The sequence below is a fragment of the Microtus oregoni genome, unplaced genomic scaffold (assembly GCF_018167655.1).
Source record: "Microtus oregoni isolate MIOR12 unplaced genomic scaffold, Mior012 000043F_ref0000047, whole genome shotgun sequence".
NCBI classification, from domain to species: Eukaryota; Metazoa; Chordata; class Mammalia; order Rodentia; family Cricetidae; genus Microtus; species Microtus oregoni.
Window position 1 is genome coordinate 12,736,619 of NW_024543210.1, and position 20,315 is coordinate 12,756,933.

Below are 20,315 nucleotides of genomic sequence, written 5' to 3' on the forward strand. Positions count from 1 at the left end.
TGAAAACAAAATTAAGAATACCAAACAAAGTGGGTTATCTGAGCAGGCCCAGTATGGTCTGAAAGTCCAAGGGGATAGCCACAGGAAGATGGAGAGGCCTGGGGTACAGGACTAAGAGGCCTCTACAAGCTGCAAAAGGTCCTCGAGTGACAGCACATGCTGGCCTCTGCCAGCGGCTACAAGGAGCTGAATTCTTGGATCTCAAAGAAACTGGTTCACCGCTTGAGCTTCCAGGAGTGCAGTGGATACCAAGGTTATAGCTGAGTGGTCTTTTGACTGTAAACTGAGATAATTTGTGTAGTTTAAGGCATGGTGGCTTCAGAAAAGGAATATGTCTTCTCTGCACAGGCCACCTGCCACCTGATGGCTTTGAGGAACCGTCTATTAAGAAAGAATATGACGTGCTGAGGTTTCTGAACCTGGAACCAAGGCAGGCACCAATGGGCTAAGATTATTCACTGATTATTTCTTTTAGGGCTCCTCAGCCTCATGGGAACATGTATTGCCCACTGTAGAGCCCTGCAGTCCACAGAGCAAAGCGGTCTCTGAGAACACAGCCACATTAACATAGCCTTTACTAGTCCTGGCACTGGCTTTGGAGACATGAAGTGGGGGGCAGGGCTGTGGTTGCCAATAAGCTTCCCTAGTGCAGGATCCCCCTCTGCTGCAGGGAGCTACAGGTGTGCAGCCAGACAGCTGTGAAGCGTTGCTGATGCGGAAGACACAGCTTCAACCAAGGAAATGCCTCCCCTCCATCAGTCTGGACTACAAGCAAATCTGTTGGACATTTTCTTCCTTCCTTTCTTTTTTTGATTTTTGGAGACAGGGTTTCTCTGCTTAGCTTTGGAGTCTGTCCTGGAACTCACTCTGTAGACCAGGCTGGCCTCAAACTCACAGAGATCCGCCTGCCCCTGCCCCCCAAGTTCTGGGAGGACATTTGTGCCACCACCACCTGACATGGGCATTTTGTTCATAAACAATTTATGTGGGAGGGCCCAGCCCACAATGAGCAGTACCATCCCTAGGCAGGTGGTCCTGGGTCTAGAAGCAAGCAGACTGAGCCAGGGAGCAGCCTCCTCCAGGGCTTGTTTCAGGTCCTGTCTCCAGTTCCTGACTTGCCAGCTGGACTGTAAGCTTGAGATGAAATAAACTCCTGCCCCCACCCCCAGGTTGTTTTGGTCATGGTCTTCGGCACAGCAGTAGAAAGCAAACCAGACAACCCTTTATTGGGAGCAGAGAGCACAACACGATGACCGCACACGGAGACACCTGGTGGGCACCCTGCACAGCATCCTTCAAGACAGGCTGTCTACTAGCAAATTCACTGGGAAATGGATTCCTTGGGCAGCTTCCCATCCTCCTGGGGAGTACGGGGAACTCACTAACTTCCCTGAAGGAACTGTGGGTCACTAGAGATACAGCCCCTCAGGGGTGCCTTCTTGTTTTTTATAAAGAACGTTCTCTTTAGATTTTTTGAAGTCTTCATTTGTAACTTTCATTCTGCGTTCACGCAGGGCCATCAGGCCAGCTTCTGTACAGATTGCCTGAAAGAAAGAAGAGTATGAGTCAGGCATGGTGGGGCATGCAAGGTTAATCCCAGGTCAGTCTGATCTACAGTTCCAGGATAGCCAGGGCTACACAGAGAAACCCTGTCTCAAAAAACCAAACTAAACCAAGCCAAAAAAGAACAGTATGTTCAGCCTGAAACGCTTATTTTTATCTTTTGGAATTCAGAGACATATTTTGAAATAAAGTATAAGACAGACTAAACACAAGTTGCTCATTTGGGAACAGGTTATTTTTTTAAATGTCTCATGCATCATAATTTCTGAAAGAATCCAAGATGTATAAACTGGGGAGATTTTAAGGGAGTCTACTGGCCCAGGGACCTGGGGTTCTGAGCTGTAGCTCAGGTTCTGACAGCTGTTGTGGTTTGGTAAATTCTCGTAGCTTCACTTTCATTAAAGGTACTTCTGGGAGGTGGAGAAAGTGACACACCAAAGGCAGGGAGCAGCGTGTATGTCTATTACAGTTGGAACACAGTCCCATTAGCTATGCTGGTGAACAGTAATCATCCTAATGTGTTTTCTTGCCAAAAAGTCAAACAAGAGCCCTTGTAACGCATGCATTAAGACAATCCCGGGCACCGGGGAGATGGCTCGGGAGTTAAGAGTGCATGCCGTTCTTGCAGAGGACTGAGTTTGGTACCCACTCTGGGCCCATGACTGTCTCTAACTCCAGCTCCCCGTACTTGGATGCCCCTTTGTAGCCTCTGCAGGTACCTATGCTCCTAAGCACATTCCTCCCCCACATAACTAAAAATTTAAAACAACCCCCCCCATTCCTAAACAAGCAAACTAGCAAAGTGAGAATTCCACAATCCTGGCACTGAAAGCTGTTGTGGAAATGGCCATCAGATTATTTACTTTACATGGTTCAACCAAAAAGTGGCTGTGTATGAGGACGGGAAAGGTCAGCCATGTAAATTTAGGTGGTGGGCATGTAGGCATACACATGCCGGTGTCACAACTTTTCTGAATGCTTGAAAAATTTTAAGAAAAGTTCATGTAGTACAATTAAAAAGTATTTTTTAATGAAAAAAAAAAACCCACTAAACTAAGCTATTTACCCTACTTCTGCAGGACCGATGCAAATGCCCTCGGTGTAGGCACTGGCCCAGAAAAGCACCTGTGTGCCTCTTCTACCTGACCAAGGCACCCACAGAGGAGCCCACTCTGCCCCACATTCATTGCTCACAGGCCTTGACAGAACGACTGGGCAGCAGGAAAACCGCTATTAACTCATTTACAACAAAATCAACAGGTAAAATCAAGTAGTCCATCAATACAAGGTGGGAGTAAGAACACAATGTGAGGGACCCTCTGCAGCTCTGGGGTGACCTTTTCCAGCAAGCACTTCCCTGACAGGACTAAAGGAGAAGTCTCACTTAAAAGATCAGGTCACTCAGGCCTGGTACAGTGGGTGGTAAGCTTAATGTTAGTGACTGATCCTTGTGGGTTCACAGGGGCGGGGTCATTTACTTCATGGAGGAATGTATTAAATGGCTTTTAATAAAAAGCTCATCTTCCATTCGGATGCAGTATTAAATCCACAAATGGCTGTGATAGTAAAAGCTAGGCATCCACCCCTAGAGTTTGCAGTCTTTCCTAACAGGCCAATTCCCAGAAGCAAGCCCACCCAGGTACTCACCTTAATGTCGGCCCCAGACAGGTCATCCTTTGCCATGATCAAGTCATCCAAGGTTACGTCATCAGCCAGGGTCATCCTGCTTGTGTGAATCTGAAAGATCCGCTTCTTGGTCTTCTCGTCAGGCAGGGGGAACTCGATCTTCCTGTCAATGCGGCCTGCAGGTACAGAGCTTTCAGCCGCTTCCATCCAGACCCAGACTTGGCTCCCATCAGGCCTCAGCCCACCCCACAGGCGTCAGGCGATGATGTGGGAGTGATACCCCAACATTTACTCCTATGCTTCCTGAACAACTGCATCTGAATTAACCCCACCTGAACCCCCTGATTTGATACCTTCAGGAATAAACACAGGGACATCTCGAATGGCATTAGTGCCCTACCTTAGAAACATTACAAAAGCTAACAGCACACCTGGCTTCCAGGGCCCCCTGAATGTAAAGATAAGCCACGCCTAGTACTCTTTTCTTTAGGGATGAAAGCAAGTGCTTGGGGCGAGAAATTCTGAGTTTGGGAAGGAAAACGCGAACAGTGCAAACCTAGACTGCGAAGGGCCAAGCTGCAGAGCATCCCCCTCCTAGCCAGGATCTCCAGGAGACAGACTTGAACTCGTGTGTGTCCATGTGGAGAGGACAACTTTGGGCACCTATCACTTGTTTTCTGAGATTAGGGGCTCTCACTTGGAGCTTGCCAAAAGTAGCTTGCTAGGCAAGGAGGCTGGCCAGTGAGCCCACTATCTGTCTCCACCTCCCCAGTGTGGGGGTCACAGTTGTAAACCATCTACCTTTATATGTGGTTCTGCAGACCAAATCAGGCCCTCCTGCTGATCGGCAGGCATTTTTCTGATTAGGCCATCTCTCCAATCAAGGAGACGTGTTTTTCGTAAATTATGGTGTACCATGGTATAACACCCCTTACCCCCAAAGCACATTTCAATCACAAACCCATTAATTTTCCACAAGGGGAAAAAAAAAAAACAGCAAAATTTGACCTGGTCTGATAAGTGCTGGATCCAAAGTTTCTATTCGGTTTGTGGCCATGATGACTTTTACATCTCCCCTCGAATCAAATCCATCCAGCTGGTTCAGCAGCTCCAACATTGTTCGCTGAATTTCTCTCTCACCTCCAGAATTTGAATCATATCTTTGGAAAAAAGAGAATTAAAGACCCAGCCATTCTGTTACAAGAACAGGTACAGCGAACATACAGCATGGAACTCAATGTTCTTTTCTTGGCCCGAAGGCCACTCCCTATCACTCTGGCAAAACAGCATCAGCTCCCATGCTTTGGTCAGGACTTGCCTCTAAAGTTTACATCTAACAATGGCCACTGCAATGGATGAGTGGTTAATGCCTTCTAAAAGGGCTGGCGGGAGCCAGCACAGGCCCCTTTCTCCGCTGTTCTGTTCAATGTTGAAAGACTGAGGACAAACATGATCCCGTGAGCAGACACTGATGCTAGATCCTGGTTTTAGACTTAGACGTCACGGCATTTGCCTTTTTAACTCCCTCCCGCCCCCGGGGTGTTTTGATTGCAGCAGCACAGATGAAGACACTTTTCAACTATTACATATCACGTATCTGCACAGCAACTCTGTGCCTCAACTGCCACCATTTTTCCTGTCTCCCTGTTGGCCCAACCTACTAATGGAGGGCAGAGACTACCATCATTACAGCAAGTCCCTGGAATCTGGATGGCACTGGCTCCATCCAAGTGCTACGACACAATGGTTTCCAGACACTGTCTGGGTGGGTGTTTAGGCCCATGGAGGTCAGAGAGCGAAGTATACAGAGGCCATGCACAGCAAGGACTTGCTACACAGGAAGGCCTAGCACTGTTCATCTCAACAGTTCAAGGGCAAGTTTACCTTTTGGTCCCAATGGCATCAATTTCATCAATAAACACAATGGACGGTGCATGTTCTTCAGCAACTCGGAACAGCTCCCGGACGAGCTTGGGCCCGTCGCCTAGGTACTTCTGAATAAGCTCTGAGCCAACCACTCTCAAGAAAGTGGCTGAGGTTTGGTTAGCTACGGCTTTGGCCAGTAACGTTTTACCTATTTTAGAAAAAAGAGTAGAGCAAAAGAGAAAGCCATGTAAGTGCTGCTAAGAACCCTCACCCTAATGGACAGACACACACCCCAGCAGCTGTCTGGTGCTCTGCTCTCCCAATCTAACTCCATACTGGGACTACTTTGAACGCTCCTGAAAGTCATGATAATGTCAGCAAATACCTTTTACTTGGTTATTTTTTTTCACATTTAAACTGTGTGTGTTGTGTGTGTGTGTGGACCACATGTGGAGGGAGGACAGCTTTGCAGAGGCCATCCCTTCTTCCACCTTCACACGGGTTCTGATGACCACACTCAGGCTGCCAGGCTTGTGCAGCAGGAACCTTTATCACCGGGTGTTTCTGTGCCCTACTCGGTTATCTGTACACCACTAAAGCAGTGGCTCGCCATGGGTCACACACTGGCTGTCCTGCATAGCAGATGTTTACATTACAATTCTTAACAGTAGCAAAATTAAAGATATGACGTAGGAACAAAATAGTTTTATGGTTGGGGGTCATCACAACATGAGGAACTGCATTAAGAGTTGCAGCACTAGGAAAGCTGAGAGCCATGGCCCTAAACAATCACGATAATTACCTACAGAAGGAACAGCTCTGCACTAGCAATACAACAGTCTGTTTTTTTCTGAAAGGGAGCTTTTGCCTGGGTCCCTTCTAAGTTGTATATAAATTTTTTAAACACAACCAGACATGGTGGTAAAGGCCTAGAATCTGGCATTTGGGAGGTAGAGGCAGGAGGATTAGAAGTTGAATGTCATCCTGAGCCATACAGTGACTACAAAGCCAGCTTGGCCTTTATGAGGCCCTATGTCAAAATTAATAAACAAATAAACAAACAAAAAAAACTTGACCCATCTAACCCAGTATTAAAGACCAAATAAACTCTGATGAAACCATCAGTGATAAAATACTCTGGGAATCTTAGGCCTGACCCTGGGACACAAAGCAGCTTTCAGCACAGGCCACAGGAAGGCGGTACTGGGGGAGCTTGTGAGTGGCCAAAATACTAGAAGACCAGTCAGTGGAGCCCACAGATGTGAGGTCTGTGGTATGTCTTTCCCAAGGAGGGGGGAGGAGGGCAGGTCCTCCATGGATTTCAAATAGTGCTTCCAGTGTTTCTAGTCCCTGCTATTTTTCTTTCAGGACACACACACACAGACACACACAGACACACACAGACACACACAGACACACACAGACACATACACACACACACGAGTTCTCAACCTTGGTTGACCGTGTACACTGAATCCACTTTGGGAGCTCTAAGCAACGTGGATGCTGGTCCCAGCTCCCAAGACCAGTCACCAGAGTGCTCAGTTCAAGGTTTGTAGAGCTGTTAAGACCATGGCCTTTTGAAAGTGAGTGAGGAGGGCTGGCTGTTGGCTCAGATGCTGAGGCAGAATTGGTACCCTTAAGCTGCTGGACAATGACTGAGGGCCAGGCTTTGTGACATGTGGTGATGATGCTCTCCTTGGTCACGGGGAGAATGGCAGGTGAGAAGTCCTAGGAGAGCAAACAGGACAGTACAGACAGGGTAGGGCCTTTCGAGAGGATGAGATCTTAGTGTCCAGAAGCAGCCAAGGAAACCTGCCAGGTTACAGGGAATCACCAACATCCTCCAACCCCCTCCGGCCTGCCCACTCATGACCACAGTGTCCACATCTCACCATTACATGCTGGTGGGTCAGGGTTCAGCACTGCAGCTGCAGCCCTGCACCAGCTCAATGCTCTGTGGCCCTGGGCTCAACATCAGTCTCTCTGTAGCTACTTTGTCATGAGATGAAGCAGAGTGGTGTCTTGTAGCTTCAGGCTTCTGGGGAAGGGACTTCTCAGTCCCTTGGTAGTTGTTAACAAGGGTCAGTTAGAAATCAACGCCAGTTCTCTCAACAAATGACCACTCTTGCTCTAATGTGCAGAGTAACCAACTGCTAAGTATTGGTCTCCACAGCTTAGGACAACTGACTGCAATGAATTAAATGTGTATGCACGCTTATCATCATCCAACAAATACTTAGTAGTGCTGCATCAGTATACATAGACCTGATCCAAACACCCTGGAATAACTGAGCGCCATCTCCACTGCAGGTCTGATGTTTGGCCATGTTCCAATGTGTGCATGCCTTTGAGGCCGGGACGAGCACGGTCAATCAAGGCTGAGAACTTGTTTATGTTGTGTGTAAGGGGTGGTACTGGTTTGCTAGTCAGAACCTGTGGTATTCTGCATGCTAAGCAGAATGTTCCACCTCTCCCCCCACCCAGCCACAGAGTTAAACTAAGGAACTACGGTGTCGTCTATCTTGCCAGTGCTGCTGGAGATACAGTGATGTGTCTAGTGTCTAGCATGGCATACCTGTTCCTGGCGGACCATAAAGAATGACCCCCTTAGGGGGCTTTATTCCCATCTCCTCATAATACTCAGGATGGGTAAGAGGAAGCTCCACAGATTCCTAAAGAGAAGAAACATTTGGTAAAAATCAAAGTCTAACTGAAGTTATTAGCACGATTTGACATGAAAATATCTTGCTTTCCACGAAAATAAGTAGGGCTCCACTCTTCTGAAAGGAACGCACCTGACTGCCACTTGGGCTAGGCATGCTGAGGACATGCGTCTCATTGAAGGTTTTATTGCCTCCCTTTCTGAGCCATGCTGCTTCCATTTTTCTTTTCCAGAAGTTAGCCTTAAGCATTATTTAAGTCATTCCGGAGCAAAGTTAAGACTGAAGAAAGTTAAAACTCACCCTTTTCGATTAAACTACAGCTAGAACCTGGAAAGACATCCTGACGGCTGTTGCCACCTAGGGTATTACCTTATGTGCTCAGCTCAGCTATTTGAGAGGTCAGCAGTGGACATCTGTGAAGCCCTGACTGACTTCCCTAGGGAAAGCAAGCAGAGAGCTGGCCCACAGTCACGGGATAACCACCTCTCCCCAGGATTATGTCCTAGGTGCCAGTACCTGTGCGAGCCTGTGCAAGTACACACACCTCTATACAACAGCACACGTCAGCACACCTAGAACATCACACCCTCACACAAAACAACACTAAATATGCAAAGTGCTAAAATGCTGCAGGACTATCAGTTTCCTGTGATGTCAGTTCCTAACCATAAAGAACTCATAGATTCACAGCTGGAATGAGTCAATCAAGAAGAACAAATATGCAAAACAACTCCAAAGCATCCTAGACACGACAGCTATAAGAAACCAAGAAGTCTGGAAACCCAGAGCTGGTCCCTGCCATACCTTAATTTCCTGGATTTGGTTGTCCAGGCCCCCAATATCTGCATAGGTCTCCTGGGGGGCCTTTTCCACCTTCATCACTGTGACCAGGGGATCTGTGTCATCCATTAGCACCCCTATCACGGCATGCACCTGCAAAGGATCAAGGCATACCATGTGATCGGGAGGTCCCTTCACCCTGTTTATGACAAGCAGTAGCAGTCACACTATCTTTCTCTCCTGGTGATCTACTTCTGGGACAAAAAGCCAGGTCTAAGAGGAAGAACATACTCTTCTGGGTTTCCTTAAAGACCAGCAACTCACCTTGTGGTTGAGCAGGACTGAACAGCCTGGCTCCAGCAGATCCTTGTCCACAAATGACAGGATGCTGACGTAGTGTTCTGAGCCCACAGATGTGGACACAATGGCGTGATTATCATCAATGATCTCTTCCAAGGTTCCTACAGACATGGGAGTACCCCTGAGATCATCCACTTTCGATCTTTCCTCCTACACAGTAAACCAGGAAGAAAAAGCACATTAGCTCTCAGGGCAGACGATCCGTTTGTCTGCTAGTCACAAAGCAGCAGAGCTTGCTTCTTCATGGATTCGTTCCTGTTCTGTGGATGTGCATCTGTGCGCGCGCACATGGCCCCAGAGGGCTCTGGGTGGTTCTCTAGCCTCTGCTGCCTAGCTTGCTGCAGGGTGCCAGAACTACAGATGCCGCTTCTCCTGGACTTTTGCCTCTTCACAAGGGTAACCTGGTTTCCAGGGTGCACAGTCAGTGCTCTTACCTGCTGTGCCACCTCCCTGGCCCAGAGCCACTGATGTTTTTAAAAGCTAGCCAGTAAGAGGCCTGCCTGTTCAACTACGTGAATCCCGCCTGCTGCCCTCTAAATCGCACTCACGTGGTAAAGAAGACAGTCGTGGAAACTTCTTCACTCACCTCTTGCTTTTCTTCTAACGGTTTCATCTGCTCCTGATTTCTGATGAACTCTTCCTCCATGAGAAGATAGTCTTTTATTCTCTCTAACTTCAGCAGCTTCAGGCGGCACTGAGTGTGAGGTGTTACTGGAATTAAAACATAGGGCTTAATTTAAGGAACCTAAAAATTTACAGCCAAGGTTTACTTTATGCTCATCAGAAAGCCAGTAAGAACCTGAAATGCAGGGCTGGCAGCATGGCTCCGTGGTTAGAGTGCTTGCTGCTAAGCCTGACTCTGTCCCTTAGACTCACAGTGGAAGGACAGAACTGAGTCCTGTCAGCTGTGGTGTGACCTCCACACGCTCACAACTGTGTCTGAGTGTGCATGCATGCACACACACGTACACATACTCTGTGACAAAGGAGCTGAAAAGATGGCTAGCAGTTAGGAGCATTTGCTGCTTTTCCAGAGGACCTGGGCTCAGTTCTGAGTGTCCATATGGCAGCTCACACAGTGCTTGGCACACACACAGTGCACATATACATAGGCACGTAAAATACTCATACACACAAATCTTAAAAAAAGAAAAAAACTCAAACTAATAAAGAGTAAACTTAAGTTCAGACATGACCCAAATTTCGATATTGTAACACTTCATTTTACAGAATGAAAATGTTTCTGGGACTGGTTTTGTAATTTAAACTGTATTTAAATTGTGGGGTACAGTTAATCCCAGTCCCCAGGAAGCTAAGGCAAGGGGATGGTGAACCTAAGGACAGCCTGGACAGCACAACTGGGACCGTGTCTCACAACAGACAGGGCCATTAAAATAAAGGCTGTGGGTAAAGGTACTTGCCGTGAGGCGCAATGACCTCAGTTCCACCCCCAGAAAAGTGACAGGAGAGAACCAACTCCCATAAGTTGTCCTCTGACCTTTACACACACACTGCAGCATGTGCGTGTGCCCCCTGTAAAATAATGAAAATTAACAAAACAACAAATGATTTACATTTTTAATACCGCAGTGGGGCTGGCTATTTAAAGACAATGAATGGAATTTCTCTCTCTCTGTCTCTCTCTCTTTCTTTTTTTTTTTTTGAAAAAGGGTCTCTATGAAGCCCTGGCTGGTCTGGACCTCAGTGACTTATCTGCTTGCCTCTGCCTCCTGAGTGCTGGGATTAAAGGCGTGCGCCACAGTGCACTGTGAATGGGATCTCTTAGCATGAGACAAACTCATATAATATTGCATTTTAAGAAAAAAATAATACTTGTACATCAACGTAGTGGAAGGCTCCACATGAGCTAAGTAGAATGGGGTTAAATAGCCCACACTAATGCTTCAGTCTCCCAAGACTTCCTGCCTCCCCTTTACATTCCGTGCTACATGCAGAGTAGTTCCTGGGAGTTGGGAAGAGAGCAGGGGACAAGGTCCTTACCCAGTGGCAGTTTGCTGGCAGCATCTGGTCCCTTTGTTTTCTTCTTCTTTTTCCCCACTCTAGTTGGGACAGGAGGTTCATATTTCTTTTTCTTGTCCTTGAGTTTTTAGAAGAACAGGAAAGAGAAGCCACATGGAAATCATAAAATGCACATTTATTTCTGTATCATTACAATCTATCTGTAGGGGTAAAAATGTTCCCATCTTTTAGGATATTTAAAATAATTGTCCTTTTTATTAATACTTTTAAAAAAATAAATTATATTATTTTCCCCTTCTCTTTCATCCCTCCAATCCCTGTCACCCCTATACCTTACTGATGGCCTCTTTGATTACTGTGACATGTATGAACACAACCCGCTGACTCTGTAAAATCACTGTCTTTTAAAAAGCAGATCACACATTTCTGCACTCCAAGGTTTAGCTGCACTGAGCAAATGTGATCTCTTTAGAGAGATGGCAGAGACTCAGAAGTTTTCCAGAAGTAGAGAGAGGTCAGCACTGAGTTACTTGCCTCAAGTCTGAGTACGGTGAGGCCCTTCTCACACTCAGGCAATCAATCTACTGTTTTAAACCTTCCACGATGTTCACACTTTAGAAACCATTACCTCAGGCTAATACGCTTCTCAAAAACAGGAAGCAGCTGCTCCATCTGTATTCTGGGTTACTGAAATAACTACCACATCAGTTTGATTTTTAAAGTTTATGGCTCTAGAACTCACTGAGACCTAATGGCAGCTTCCACAGCGTGATCAGATCACGTAAGTATCTTCTTACTTACCTTGTCATCCTTCTTGCCACCCCCAGGACCATGGCCACCACTCTGACTCTGACCCTGTTTAGAAAAAACGAGAAGAAAGCAGAAATTCAGAATACAGTCACTTCATAAGAACACCCTACTGCTACTATGATTCTAAAACACAGCACTCCCATTGTGACACTTGGAAACCCATGTGCCTTGCAGCTCAGGTATGCCCTCAGTGTGGAGAGATTCTGCAAATAACACAACTCTCAGAACCGAGAACCATTCTATGATGTGGCTGTCACTAAGGAGTGGTTAGGGACCACTACTCTGAAGCAGGACATTCTCTAATATAAACTCCATCTCAGACTTCAGGAATGCTGTCACACATACTCCGCAGCCACTTATCTCTCCGGGAGACTTTCAACAGCAACTACCGTGCTCCGGTCACGACAGCCTTGCTCCTACACAAGTTTCTCTTCCCCGCCTGAAAAGCTCTCTCCTGAAGGCGTTACTTAACGTATGAAAAGCTCACTGGGATTTCTGATTTGAAAACTGCTTAACACAGGGAAATGATTCAAACTGAGGTACTTTACATGTCAGTGCACGCGTGGGTGCGTGTGTGCATGCCAGAGCACGCATGTGCATGCCAGAGTACACGTGTGGAAGCCAGAGCACACGTGTGGGAGCCAGAGCATGCATGTGGAAGCCAGAGCACGCGTGTGGGAGCCAGAGCACGCGTGTGGGAGCCAGAGCATGTGTGTGGGAGCCAGAGCACGTGTGTGGGAGCCAGAGCACACGTGTGGGAGCCAGAGCACACAGGTGGAAGCCAGAGCACACATGTGGAAGCCACAGCACACGTGTGGAAGCCAGAGCACACAGGTGGAAGCCAGAGCACACAGGTGGAAGCCACAGCACACGTGTGGAAGCCAGAGCACACGTGTGGAAGCCAGAGCACACGTGTGGAAGCCAGAGCACACAGGTGGAAGCCAGAGCACACGTGTGGAAGCCACAGCACACGTGTGGAAGCCAGAGCACACAGGTGGAAGCCACAGCACACAGGTGGAAGCCAGAGCACACATGTGGAAGCCAGAGCAAACAGGTGGAAGCCACAGCACACGTGTGGAAGCCAGAGAACACAGATGGAAGCCAGAGCACACATGTGGAAGCCAGAGCACACAGGTGGAAGTCAGAGGACTTGTGGGTCCCAGAGATAAAACTCCAGTTGTCAGGCCTGATGTCAAATGCCATCTCATCAGCCCAATGCTGGTGTTTTAAAGATGAGTAACAGCCGGGCGGTGGTGGCGCACACCTTTAATCCCAGCACTCGGGAGGCAGAGGCAGGCGGATCTCTGTGAGTTCGAGGCCAGCCTGGTCTACAAGAGCTAGTTCCAGAACAGGAACCAAAAACTATGGAGAAACCCTGTCTCAAAAAAAAAAAAAAAAAAAAAAGATGAGTAACAATGAAGTTACTGACCAGAGAAGCCATTCAGGCCCCAACCAACCCCAGGCAGGCATCACTAACTAATAAACTGGCAGTTTCATTATCAAGACACAGGGTTACTGAGTAGAATTAATGTCAAACATATCCCACCACACTCAAGGTTCTTAAATCTTTGTGTTTTACTCTGACTGTAGTTAAGGGCTGAAAAGAGACTCTGGAAGACAGTTCTGCTGAAATAGGATGTACAAGTCAGAGCCTTTAACATTTCCTTGCTTTCTAGGGAACTTTGCTCATGACTGGGCAACCAGCGCCTGGGAGGTGTCTATTACGGGCCCAACTTTGTGCTAGCTATTTTTCCTTCATGGCCATTAATTCAACACAATCCCAAGATAGGTCCAAGCCTGAAAGTGTTGTCTGTGGAATCTGAATTCTGGCCCCATCACTACAGACTGTGGCTGTGGTTAAGTCAGGTTTCTCCACTGAGCTTTGGTGTCCTTAAGTGGATGACACTAGCCCCTTCCCCCTACTGCTGAAGATAAATACAGCAAATATGCCCTTAGTACTTCTAGGAATTAAGTTCTAGCGATAGACTACTGGGTCAGGAGTCTAACTGCCACTGTGGCTTCACGGGTGTTGGTCCAAAGCCAACCTGGTTGCATTCCTCACACTTCTCTCTCTCCACCCCACCCCCATTCTCTTCCTGTTCATGCCAAGAGAGAGCTAGTACCCTTGAAAATAATCGGTTTGTTGGGGAATATTATTCTGAGGTATTTTGTTTATGTTGCATTTGTTTAACTCTGTGAAGCTGTGTTACTCTGCCTGTCTAAAACACCTGATGGTCTAATAAAGAGCTGAGTGGCCTTTAGTGAGGCAGGAAAGAGGAACAGGAGGGGCTGGCAGGCAGAGAGGATAAATATGAGGAGAAATTTGGGTGAGAGAGATCTGGGAAAGACAGAGAAAACAGGAGGACTTCAGGGGCCAGCCACCCAGCTACACAGCCAGCCACGGAGTAAGAAGAAAAGAAAAGGTATACAGGAATAGAGAAACATAAAAGTCCCGAGGCGAAAGACAGATGGGGTAATTTAAGTTAAGAAAAGCTGGAAAGCAAACTAACTAAAACAAAACAAAAAAATGCAAGCTAAGGCTGGGCAGACATTCGGAACCAAGAATAAGTGCCCGAGTGTGATTTATTTGGAGGCTGGGTGATGGGCCCCCCAAAAGCCCATAAAAGCAAAACCAACCGGCAGCAATCAGCTAATCTGCCAGTCCTCCTCAAAGCCACGAGTTGCTCTGTAATGTCCTTAGCTCAGCATGCCTAGCCTTTGTCTACCTGGCTACACCTAGCAGTCCCAGGCTCACCTCAAACCTTTCCAGTCCGGCTCCAATGGATGACATTTCCCTCACCTCTGGAACATCTTACATGTCTCTCAGTCTCAAAGAAGAGCTACACCTTTAATAAAGCTCAGCTAAATATGCTTGGCAGAGTTCTAAGCATTCTTGGATTATTATCTCATTTGATTTTAAGAAGATTTCTTAAAAGTGTGTGTTGGTGGGGGGGGGGGGGATCCCCGGCATACCAGAAGATGGTGTTAGATTTCCTGGAGCTGGGGTTACTGGCAGTTGTGAGCATCCTGGCACGGGTTCTGGGGACAGAACCTGGGTCCTCTGGAAGTGCAGCAAGTGCTCTTAACCCCTACCCCATATAAAGAGACTAAGGTCCAGAGAGGTTAAAGGACCTGAACACTGTCACAAAGCTTGTTAGATAGAAAGGCAGAAATCACTCTAGGGTGTTTCTTAACTGCTCTAGAAAAGACAGGACCTGTGTTCCACCAATGGCCATTTGAATGCACTTCAGTTTCCTCACTAAAACGGGGCTGTTTCAAAAAATAAGAACTACGGGAAAATGTCCGTCGCACGTTCAGAATTCTTTTCAGGACCTTTGTGTGTTCTGGCCTTTGCAGCTCAGGCTGACCTCAAGGCTGTCTCAAGTTCTCGGCATCTTCTGATCCTTCTGCCCGGCCCCTGCTTCGCTCAGATATTAGCACGAATTACTCCCCTATTCCCTCAATCTAGGCCTCTGCTCAGATTTCACACCCTCGGGGGTCCTTCGCTGACACCTAACAAAAACAGCCACTTCTCACAACACAGCCCACACCGCTGGCTGGCCTGGCCCTGCCCGATCCTGCTCCCCGACGTGTTTACTGTCTTCCTCCACTAGAATGGAAGCGCCATAGAGGCGGCGACGTTGTCAATCGTGCTCGCCCGTTACCCTCACCGCCTAGACCGGACTCCGGCTCGACAAACCAAACGGGAGAGCGCCGAGTCGTCGGCGGGTTAATTCGACGCTGGTTCCGGGGTTCAGTCAGTGTCACCCGGCGTCGGCCAGGCTGCCCCGCTCGGCTCCCAGAAGGTCCATCCCCGGGATTCCGCGGGGCGCCGTCCGTTCCGCCCGCGTCCACCGGGGAGCACGCAGCGCTCCGCCCCGCCCCACGTCCCTCCGTCCGTCGAGGGGCCCAAGCGTGGGCCCCGTCGTCTCGTCCTCCCGCCTTCGGTGCCCGCGACCACCGGCCGAATCCCTTAGTCACTCACCATCTTTCCCCAGTAGTCCGAGCCGCCACCGCCGGAAGTGTATCCACGAAAAACGACCCCGTCAGAAGCGGAAGTGACTAAGAAAAACTACGGAAACCTATAAGGACCAACTCCCTCGCAGGCGCAGTTGCGCGCGAAGGGCTCGTCCCAGTTTGCTACCGGGATTGGTTAAACGCTTGGGGGCTGAACTTAAAAATAGTTTACTTGAGGGAATTCTAAATAGCTACTGTTGGGCTATTGCCAGTAACTTAAGACGATGATCTTGGTTGTCTTTGGGCAATTTTGAAAATTCAAAAAAAATTATGCAAAAATTATAACCGGAAAGAAGTTTTAGCCCCAAGAACTGGAATGGTAAAGTTGATGTGTGCACAGCATTTAAGTTCTTCTTTAGTTTCTGGAATTTGCTAAATCTCCTGAAAATGCTAAAGTTATCTAAACTTGCGAGATCCGCCGCCTCCCCCCCCCCCCCACACACACACAAGTGATGATGACACTGGCAAATACTGTGTTAAGAATAGCTTTGAGGGGCTGGAGAGAGGGCTCAGCAGTGGTAAGCTGGGGACTCGGGTGGCAGCTGAGAACCCTCTGTAACTCCAGTGCTGTGGGATCTGTCGCCCCCTTCTGGCCTCATTATGCGCTGCAGACACATGGTGCTTGTAATAAATGCAAACACTTATAAATCTTTAAAGACATTAAAAAAAATTATTCATCTATCAGTATTGGGAACGTTTATTATTGATGTATCCATGGTGACATCATGAAAATATCAACTACCCTTTCTACAGAAATTTCCATTAACAGGTACCCAAGACCTTGCCTTGTGTAATTGCAGCCAAAAACAAAAGAGTATGTTCTAGAAGGAAAGTCTCTAAGCCACCAAGAGCATGAGCAGAGAACATTTGGAAAACTGAATTCTAGATCTAAGTCCTAAGAGACCAGGGTGTTTTATAATGAAAATTTTCAGAGAAGAAATACATTCTTCCCCTCCCCTGGCAACATAATGTTTTTAGTAATTGTTTGGGAATTTCATACATGAATCCTGATCCCATTTGGGTCCTATTCCTCCCAGGTCCACCCTCCCATCCTTGTCCCCCCCCCAACACACCTCATCTAATTTGTGTTGCCCGCATACTCACCGGAGCACGGTCAAACTCCCAGTGGCCAGCTCCTTAAAGGACACCGAGTCCTTCCCCACCACTGCCAGAAGCCATCAGCTGCAAAGAGCCACACTTCAGGGTCTTTATCACAGTTGTTAAGGACTCTCTTCCATAGCCTCATGTCTGGACTGGAGAAACTCGTTCTTGACACTGTCCCTGCACTGGCTGCAGAGAAGAAAGCAGGACATTGGGCCTGGAGAGGTGGCTCAAGGGTGAGGAACACCTGCCGTTCTTACGAGGTTAGTCCCAACACTCATAATGGGGTGGCTCACGGCTTCCCGTAACTCCAATTCCAGGGGATCCCATGCCCTCTTTGGACAACGAGGGGACCTGCAAGCATGTCGTACGTAAACTCACACATGCAAAGTAGATAAAAAAAAATTTAAAAAGAGAGTGAGGACACTGAAAATGGACAGAGTCCCAGTGAGACTGGGGAGGGACACCCACCCAGCTTGGGACCCTGGCCAGGTGTTAAGCGTTACTATTAATTGGTGCTATTAGTGTTAATGAAAAGCTCTTTAAGTTCTTAATGTAAGTGTTCCTTATGTTCCTTTTCCTAAAGGAGGAGAGAGTTTGGGGGAGAGAAAAATCTGACTCCCCAGTTAGCAGCCTTTGGACTCTGTCTTGGTGACCTGGCTGCTTTGACCAAAAGGACTGTTAGCCAAAGAGCCAGCATCTTGGGTGTTTTGAATACTCCACAGACACATTGAGAAAACGATACACAGTTACAGTTGATTGCCACGGTTGTTTCAAATGCTTTGTACCTGACTTTTTGCTATTACCTCTATGAACTCCAAATGACACTTCTACCTAGGCCAGTGGGGGCTCATTTTCCCTGATGGGCTGCTGTAAGAGGAACGTTAAAGAGGCAAGGTGATTGGTGCAAGCACGTCTTCATCAGCACACGAGGTGTATTCTGATGATCTAATCTCCTTCTCTGCCTATGCATACCGGCTATTCCAAACTTGTTCATTGAGTTGACTGGTCCACACTCCCCTGTGCTGCTGCCCAGGATGTTGTAACATTAGGCTCAATAAAAGTCTTCCTTTGAGTGGTCTTTTCTTGCCTGCTTTAGTGGTAAAGGAAGGAAGTTAAATGTGCCCTTGAGGGGCTGGAGACAAACTGGTAACCAAAGGAAGAAGCGGTAGAAACAGCAGAGTTGTGGTGAAGGCAAAGGCAGAAACCCCACAATGGCAGCCGCAGCTTAGATTGCGTCATTGACAGCTGAGCAATCGGTAGGTGGCCACGGAATAGTCTGACAACAGCCGGAGCCGGATGAAGAATGACAGGAGCAATGAGACGGCAGGGAGTGGAGAGCTGAGGCTGTGAAAGGCTTGCAGGGACAGTGAAGGGAGCTACAGCTACTACTGGCTGCTAGGGAAATTCCAGAGAGCTGTCACGTGCTCAGGGCCAAAAGTCTCAGAGACCCCAGCTTTAAGAGTGGCTGGTGTTAAGTACTAAGGGACCCTGGTTTCTGAGGTCTACGCCAGAACTGTACTAACATGGGGTGCTGTCAGCTGCTGAGCCCCAGTATGCAGGCTCACTTGGATGTTGCCACGGCAGCTGCAGCCAAAGGCTGTGGGGTTCCTGACGTCCCTGGGACAGGAGAACTATGATGCTGCTGGTAGAGCTAAGGAACTCATTATCCAAGAACTATAGCAGGATCTGAACACTAGAGGACACCACCTGCCGCCGCCGCCACCTGTCTGCTGGGACGCCCAGGGCTGCTACCTACTGCGGAGGACCAAGGGAAGCCAAAGCTGCCAGAGCTAGCAAATATTTAAAGCACTTCTTCTTGTCTATGTGTGATTTCTGTCTAGGTAGAACAAAAGGACCTAATCTGGACACGGGAATAGGTTACTCCACAAAATTACATAAATAATATATATATATAGTATAATAGATACACATATAGTATATACATATATGTCTATATAATTATATAAATAATATGCACACATTATATACATATAGTGTACTCTATATACATATGTGTGTATATACATACATACATACACATACACACATATAACATTTAAGAGGATATGGCCTCGTTAGCACACAGGAAAGAAATGTGGAGACCCCTTGCATCCCCTTACTTTGGTGATTAAAGTTGAAGTCATGAGTTAAAGATGAACTCGGCCAGGGCAATGACATGCACCTATAATCGAATCATAGAGGCCAGAGGATTGTGAGCTGGAGGCCAGTTGGAACCCCACTGAAAAATGGATAAACTAGGACTTTTTTTAAATAGGCAGACAGAGTTCTGTGAGTTGGAGGTCAGCCTGGTCTCCAAGTTTCAGGCTAGCCAGGGCTACATAGGCCTTGTCTCAGAGGGAAATAAGACGGCCAACAGGAAAGGCTAAGGAGCACTGGTCTGTATTGAGTGTGGTGTACAAGACAGGCCATTGCTGAGAGCAAGGCCAGCGCTGCCTGGGATGTCTAGGAATGTAACCATAATGTAACCGACAGGACAGGAGGGGTTGGTCCTAAGAGGCCAGCACACTCAAAGAACAGGCAGGTCATTGACGCTTCAGACTTGCCTTCTGTGGGACATGCACAGGCAGAAGTACCTCAGTCACACAGTGTCCTGCTTGTCTCTGCTGCCTCTTCCCATTCTCGACTTTCCACCTCCACAAGCATCAAGGGCTTTGTTAGCCGGGCGATGGTGGCGCACACCTTTAATCCCAGTACTTGGGAGGCAGAGGCAGGCAGATCTCTGTGAGTTTGAGGCAAGTCTGGTCTACAAAGGACAGCCAAGGCTACACAGAGAAACTGTCTTGAAAATCAAACAAGAGAAGAGCAAGATTTTACTTGTCTGTTATGTAGTAAACTTAACCTTTTTTGTTCTATTTCTTTTTCCTATTTCTTGGATCCTCTTGAGAGAGGTGGTGTGGACACTGATCCAGGCAAGGAGAAGCTGCAAACTTTAGAAGCTCAGATGGAGATGGGGAGAAGGGGAGAGGGTAGGGGTGGGGAGAAGGGGAGAGGGTGAGGGTGGGGAGAAGGGGAGAGGGTGAGGGTGGGGAGAAGGGGCGAGGGTAGGGGTGGGGAGAAGGGGAGAGGGTGAGGCTCACGAATAGTTGCATATGGTGGTTTGAATGAGAATGTCTTGGCTAAAGTCACCACATTGAGACCCAAACCAGAAGAAGCTGTCACTCCCCATGCCTGGGCATCTCAGTGGCCATCTTGTGGCTTCCCTCTGACCCAGGCCAGTGTACCACCTCTTCTGTGAATGTCATAGCTCAGCTCTCTTGGTCTCACCATGACATCCATGCATCAGCCTGTTTGTGAGCATTCCTGATACTCCAGGTTTTCCTGGGGGCAGGTGAGAATACATTAATGAGCAGGCAGAAAATTTTTTTTCCCTAATTGATTTTATAATAAACAAGCAAACAAATAAAATATATAGCATGCCATTTGATAATAAATTCAACAGAGAAAATGAATCAGGATGAAGAATGTATGGCCGTGGTTGGGTGGTCCTGACTTTAAATAGCAGGCGTTGATAGAAACCACTGG

At 47.6% G+C, this 20,315-nt stretch overlaps 1 protein-coding gene across 1 annotated transcript; it reads right to left on the minus strand.

Moving 5' to 3' along the window:
* Window positions 1-1,200: 1,200 nt before the first annotated feature.
* On the minus strand, window positions 1,201-15,707 carry Psmc1 (proteasome 26S subunit, ATPase 1). The gene is made up of 11 exons (XM_041633480.1): window positions 15,637-15,707; window positions 11,643-11,696; window positions 10,863-10,959; window positions 9,448-9,572; window positions 8,826-9,011; window positions 8,526-8,654; window positions 7,634-7,730; window positions 5,074-5,263; window positions 4,198-4,349; window positions 3,211-3,365; window positions 1,201-1,544 (listed from the first exon to the last, which is right to left on the minus strand). The coding sequence occupies exons 1-11, from the start codon at window positions 15,637-15,639 to the stop codon at window positions 1,410-1,412; spliced, it is 1,323 nt and encodes a 440-aa protein (XP_041489414.1). The 5' UTR covers window positions 15,640-15,707; the 3' UTR covers window positions 1,201-1,409.
* Between the last annotated feature and the right edge of the window lie 4,608 nt (window positions 15,708-20,315).